Below are 6,149 nucleotides of genomic sequence, written 5' to 3'. Positions count from 1 at the left end.
GCTGAACAAAGTCACTGTAGTATGATCCATGTATTTAACATTTAAGAAGGTCTATGGGAAGCCAATTTTATGGAACAAATATGCCTGTTTGTTTGGCATCCATCATCCATGCGTTTGAAATAGGCAGATCAAAATATTTTTTTATCTAAAAAATATAGATGTGTACATATTCAGTTAAATATGAAATCATTCTGTTTGATGTCAGCGGGGTTCTTTTGAGCCTATGGTAATGAGGGAATTATGTAATTTGAACCGTGTAAATGTACAAGTATAGAACTCCCTTTTCTTTTTCCAAGTTCCTAGATGATTTCTATTTACAAAATGTATATGATATGCAAAATTTACATTTCAAAATTTTTTGAAGCACTTCAATATCGTCAACCACGAAGCCTCACTAACGTGCAGTTCATATATCGAGTTCATGTCCGCATGTGCCATCTTATTGGATTAATGCTCATTTAAAATTTTAATATCACTGAAGCTAATTCCATTTACTCCTGCAGTTGTTTAGTCTGACAGGGAAGATTGGATCTCTGCTGGTTAAATTCTTTAGGGTGTTTAAGCAGGTAAATGTATTATTACTCCTAAGTTACTTGTCATTTTTTACAGAGAATTAGGTTGTCTGTATGTCAACTTAATTCAGAGAAACGTGTTAATTAAATGTCTGAACCTTGTACTCCTTTGCATTATCCGTTGATTGAATCAAGAACTGACCATCTAAACTGCTGTAATACATTTGATTTCTTAGTTGTAGCCTATGGTGTCAGAAATTGTGGGGAATATTGTTTCTGAATATGTGTGCAGTTAATTTTCATCACAAAATATGCTGATGCTGTCAAAGATTTAATATCTGCTGTTGTTTCTTTTAGGTACAATCAGTAGGGCAACTGCTTTGGAATTCCAAGTGTTACAAAAATTGATTATTATTTGGCGTGCGAACAAAAATAATAACCAATATATTTCTCTATATGTGGCCTTAATTTGATAGGAAAGATCAGGTGTCTCAAGATGCTTCCAAGTATAGGACCATACTTTGATTCAGCCAAGAAGACTCTGTCTGTGGTCCATTTTTCTTTCATTCAAATTGACCTCAGTAGCCCATCTTATCTTAAATGCTGAGGAATTTAATTTTTGCATAAACAAAGGTTTGCTATAATTTCAATTGTTCTTTGATGACTGGAAGACAAATTCATGTGATTTTTCATGTGCTCGTGTTTCTGTCTGGTCATCTGGTCTCCGTCCAAATGCCTCTTCATTCTGTAGAAGCAAAGGATTGCCACAGAGCACCATTGATCTATATATACGTGTATCTTAAAGGGCAACAAAACACAAGTCCCTCACGACCATCTCAATCTTTTACATCTTCTAAACGTTCAAGAATTTCCTCTTAACTTCCTATTATCAAGAGAAGAAACCCTGCCAGGACCATGGCCATCCATATACCTTATATTATTCATTCGAATAATTTTCTTCGACGGACTTCATCAAGGGGAAATCAATCAGTATTGGATATTCCAAAAGGTCATTTTGCAGTATATGTAGGGGAGGATGAAAAGAAGAGATTCATCATTCCAATATCATACTTGAACCAACCTTCTTTTCAAGATTTGTTAAGTCAAGCTGGAGAAGAATTTGGGTTTGATCATCCAATGGGTGGCCTCACAATCCCCTGTAGCAAGAACGTATTCATTGATGTTACCTCTCAACTTGGCGTAATATGAAATCAGCTACAAGCTTAGTTTAGGTAGAACGCAATTTTATAAAAAAGAGTTGTACATTTTAACCTAGGTAGAGTTGAGAAAAGCTTGAGGAGCAAAATAATATCTTCCCATGACAGAAGCTTTTCTGTTTATCATACAAAACTTGTTACGTGTTTCATGTTATTTCACTTTCTAAAACAGGCAATTTTCTGAATCAAGAAATTTGGTACTTGGTTGGGATTATAGTCCATGTTTTCCAAAGGTAAAATTATATAATTTAAAACAATGCTTAATAATGCAGAAATTATTTTCAAAAATTCAGTAAAATCAAGTTATGAATTTTGTGTGTCATATGGGCTTTTGAAATGTTTGGAATCTGAGAAAGGGTACTGACCTTTTTTCTTGTTATTCTTGAAATAGGCAGATCAAATTCTTGTTTTGAACTTTAATATAGATGTATACATATCTAATTACAGAAGATATCCTTGTCTGTCTGGATTCATCGGGGTTCTTGCAAGGTCTATGTTTCCAGAAGTAATGGGAATGTGGAATGTAAAACATGATCCTAAAATTTCATCAAATCATTAGAAACTTCTTAAAAAATACAAAAAATAGAAATACTTTTTCATAGCACTTCAAAGTCATGAATCATGAATGGTCTATAGAATGCAGTTCATATTGCAAGCTAATGTTTGGCACATTCCATATTACTAATCTTCTTGTCGATGGACAACTTATGAGTTCTGATTATTTGGATTGTAATATTCATTTGAACCTCTAATATGGACTCTAATCCATTTGACCTTGTATTTATTTAGTCAGAGAGACAAGATTGTATTACTGGTGGTCATATTCGTACGTAAATATTTTCTTAACTCTGAATAAACATCATTTTTTATAGAGAATCAGGTCTGCATGTCTATGTCACCTTATATCCTAGAAACGCATAGTGAAACGGATTAAAACAAATGTATACAAAGTTATGTTCGCTTTGTATCTTAATGTTTTGGTTCATTTTGAGTCTCTAGCGTTCAATTGATAAATCTTTATCATTTGTACATCTTTTGGTTTTTGATTTGTTGGGTATGCTCGGTGTACTTGTACAGGAGTTTTGATTAATGAAATTTACATTTATCAATTAAAAAAATATATATTCATTCCAAGAAATTTCTTAGATGGTCTGTTGAGTTTGAAGCACAAAAGAAATTCTCTTTTATTACTAAACAAACTTGTACATTTAATTTTATTAAAAACACACCTTACCACACCACACTAAATTCCACTGAAACAAGCACCTCACTAATTAATTTTATTACTCCACTAACTTGATTAATCTCTCACACACACCACTTGTGTACGTTTGCCTCTCTTTCTCTATCTCTCTTCACAACCACGCACATAAAATGCAGCTGATATATATATATATATATATATAAAAGGAATTCTCGGACTCTAGAATGGTGGTGATGTATGGATTCTTCTAGATTTTCTAGTTGGGTCTGCATGAGGAAAAATCTAGAATGATTTTGGAGCCAAAGTCGGTGACTTCTTCATGGTCTACATTGACGATAAAGCAAACAACATTAGATATTCCGAAAGGTCATCTTGCAGTTTATGTTGAGGAGAATGAAAAAAATAGATTTGTCTTACCTGTATCATACTTAAATCAGCCTTTGTTTCCTGTTAAGTCAAGTAGAGGAAGGATTTGGGTTTGATCGTCCAATGGGTGGCATCACAATCCCATGTAGAATGAATGTATTCATTGATGTCATCGTCTCAGTTTAGTGTAATATGAAATCTTGTGCAGAGAACCATTTTGTAAAGTAGAGTTGTACATTTTTCGCCTAGCAGGAGTTGATAAAACCTTGGGGAGGAAAATAATGTCCTCCTACGAAAGAAAGCTCTCCTCTTTACCTTGCAAAAATGAAGTTATAACATTGCATTTCACTTTCTAAAATATTCAGTTTTCTGAATCAGGAAATTTGGTAATTGGTTGGTATCTCGAATTAAATTATTCTGTATGAATATTTTATACTTGCTCCTTCATTTCCAGTTGAGAGCTATTCAAGAGAATCCTTAATGATTTAGGGGATTTTGTGGGGAGCTGAGGTTCTAGGTCTGCCTTTTGTACAGGGAAATTGGAATTCCACTCAAAAGTAAGCCAAATAATTGTGATTGGAAATATTAATAATGCTGTAAGCCTGTGAGAGGTGTTTGCCGTGTATAAAATATAAATAGAAAATTTCGAGGTGAAAATAGATAATTGAAGAAAATGTTTAATAATGCTTATAATTAAAGTCATCAGTATAGTTTTAAATCAAATTGTATGTGTGTCATGTAGGCTTTTGCAATGACAGGAACTTATAAAGGTCAGAAACCCCCATATGTTGAGTCTTTAAATAGGTTTTTGCAGATCAGTATTTGCAGGACAAATTTCAAATAGCCCCATCGTATGGTTAGTGCATTCAACAATTAGCAAGGTCAATGAGAGAACAATTCTATTAAATAGGTTTCTTATCCGTTCGTTCTAAGTAGACAAATGCAATTTTTGTTTTGATTTTAGATATGGAGGTATACAATTTTAATTACACATGATGTCCTTGTCTGTCTAGTTTCAGAGGGATTTTTTTGAGGCCTATGTTGTTAGAAGTGATGGGAACTTAATATTAGATATTGTCATGAAATTTCTTCAAACGTTTGAAAACCCTTTAAAAAATCAATTATCATATAGGAAACATGCTTTCAAGTTTCTAGCCGATTCCAGTTTACAAAATTTATTTGGTATGCAATATTTACCTTTTAAAAGTTTTTGAATCACTTAAATGACATCAACCATGAATTGTGAATAGCGTGCCAAGTCACTTGACATCTGGACAAGGGACAACCGACTCATTCTGATTTGCATTGAACTTCTTGTATCCTCACTTATTTCATTACTTTCAATCTTTCATTTCATTCTGGAGAAGATTGCATTTCTGTTGGATAAATATTTGTACGTTGCCTCATATCAAGAATCAGGTATTCCTGTCTCTACGTCTTTTTATTGCAGAGAAACAAGTGAACTAAGATGTTTCAACCCTCAACTGTTATGTATTATCCATTGATTTAATCAAGACCTAACTGCTAAACAATAATCATATCTTTGAATTCAAAGCAGTGAGTTTATTGCTTGTATGTTGTTATAAAAGATTGTAGGGACTAATGTTTCAGAATATCAATGCAATGATTTCATTTATATTTTAGGTGGTTATTGAAAGACAGAACCATGTGATCCCTTGTGCTTCCATGGCCTTATCCCTATTCCTCTTCACCATACAATCTGCTATTCATAGGTGACCTTATGTGAAAGGAAAGATTAGGGTCTCTAGCATGCTTATGAGTGTAGACCAGCTTTACTTCTATCAGTACATTTTAAATGTATTTTTTGGGTAGTAGCTTAGCTACTAAATATATTTGCGAGTAAAGAAAAAAGAATAAAAATACAGTGACCACGTCTGTAGTCCTTATTTTTTTCATTCAAACAGAACTCTGCAAGTAATATTATCTTGAATACTAAGGAAATTGATTTTCAACGTAAACACGATTCTGCTACATTTTCAATTATCTTTGATGATTGGAAGACAGATCAATGTGATTTTGCATTTGTTAATGTTTCTGTCTGGTATCTGGTCCCTATCCAATTGCCCCTTCATCACAAATCTTGGGGAGGAAACTAATATCTCCCCATGAAAGAAAGATGTTCTCTCTACCATATAAAATTGAAACTATGTCATACTTCCTCACATTCTTGTATTGTCAAGTTTCTGAATAAAAATTTGGTACTTGGTTGGGATTCTAATCCTTGCATTCCAATTTTTAAGTTACCCTTGAATATTTGCTACTCGCTATTGCTTTTTTCAACCGAGAGTTGTTGAAGAGAATGCTTGATGATTTATGATGTCAATTTAATGGTCCTTAACCCTTCAATTCAATTATATCTCATTTTTCTCAGTATGTATCCCATTCTTCAGCTCTCCACATGCTTTCTTTCTTACACTTGTATAGTGTTCGTATATGTAACACCTTATGTTATCTTTTAATGTCATTATGTTGTGTCAACGATGGAGGTGTCAGTAAAATGATAAATGCCCGTGGGGGGTAATCAGGTGGATTATCTAGTGTGTTTTCCATTAAAGGTTTGGTGGATTTTTAAATGAAGTTGCTGTCTATGAATATTAAAAGGATGGTGTTTCATGAAGTTCCAGCACAGAACATTGTTGTGTGAATGCTCTATTGTCAGGTTATGCTAAGTCTAAATGTGCAGGACAATGGACTATGTTATTTCTTTAAAAAAAATGAACTATATCATTGTTCATGTATAAAGAACATGTGTTTCTACCAAAATAAAAATAGAAAGCAAAATAATTGGCAATATGGGCTCCGTACTTCAGCTTTCCGCATGCTGTCTTT

At 33.3% G+C, this 6,149-nt stretch overlaps 1 protein-coding gene across 1 annotated transcript; it reads left to right on the top strand.

Annotated features, from left to right (window-relative positions):
• Positions 1 to 1,003: 1,003 nt before the first annotated feature.
• LOC111410574 (auxin-induced protein 15A-like) lies at positions 1,004 to 1,945 on the top strand. The gene has a single exon (XM_023040987.1). It carries the CDS (start codon positions 1,428 to 1,430, stop codon positions 1,719 to 1,721), a length of 294 nt encoding a protein of 97 aa, XP_022896755.1. The 5' UTR covers positions 1,004 to 1,427; the 3' UTR covers positions 1,722 to 1,945.
• Positions 1,946 to 6,149: the final 4,204 nt, after the last annotated feature.

The sequence above is a fragment of the Olea europaea genome, chromosome 15 (genome assembly GCF_002742605.1).
Source record: "Olea europaea var. sylvestris chromosome 15, O_europaea_v1, whole genome shotgun sequence".
Classification (NCBI taxonomy): Eukaryota; Viridiplantae; Streptophyta; class Magnoliopsida; order Lamiales; family Oleaceae; genus Olea; species Olea europaea.
The sequence above is the reverse complement of the archived record's forward strand: the minus strand, read 5'-3'. Positions and strand labels throughout refer to the sequence as shown.

Excerpts from the sequence above, each read along its gene's own strand:
- LOC111410574 (XM_023040987.1), top strand. The coding sequence starts at position 1,428 with ATGGCCATCCATATACCTTATATTATTCATTCGAATAATTTTCTTCGA.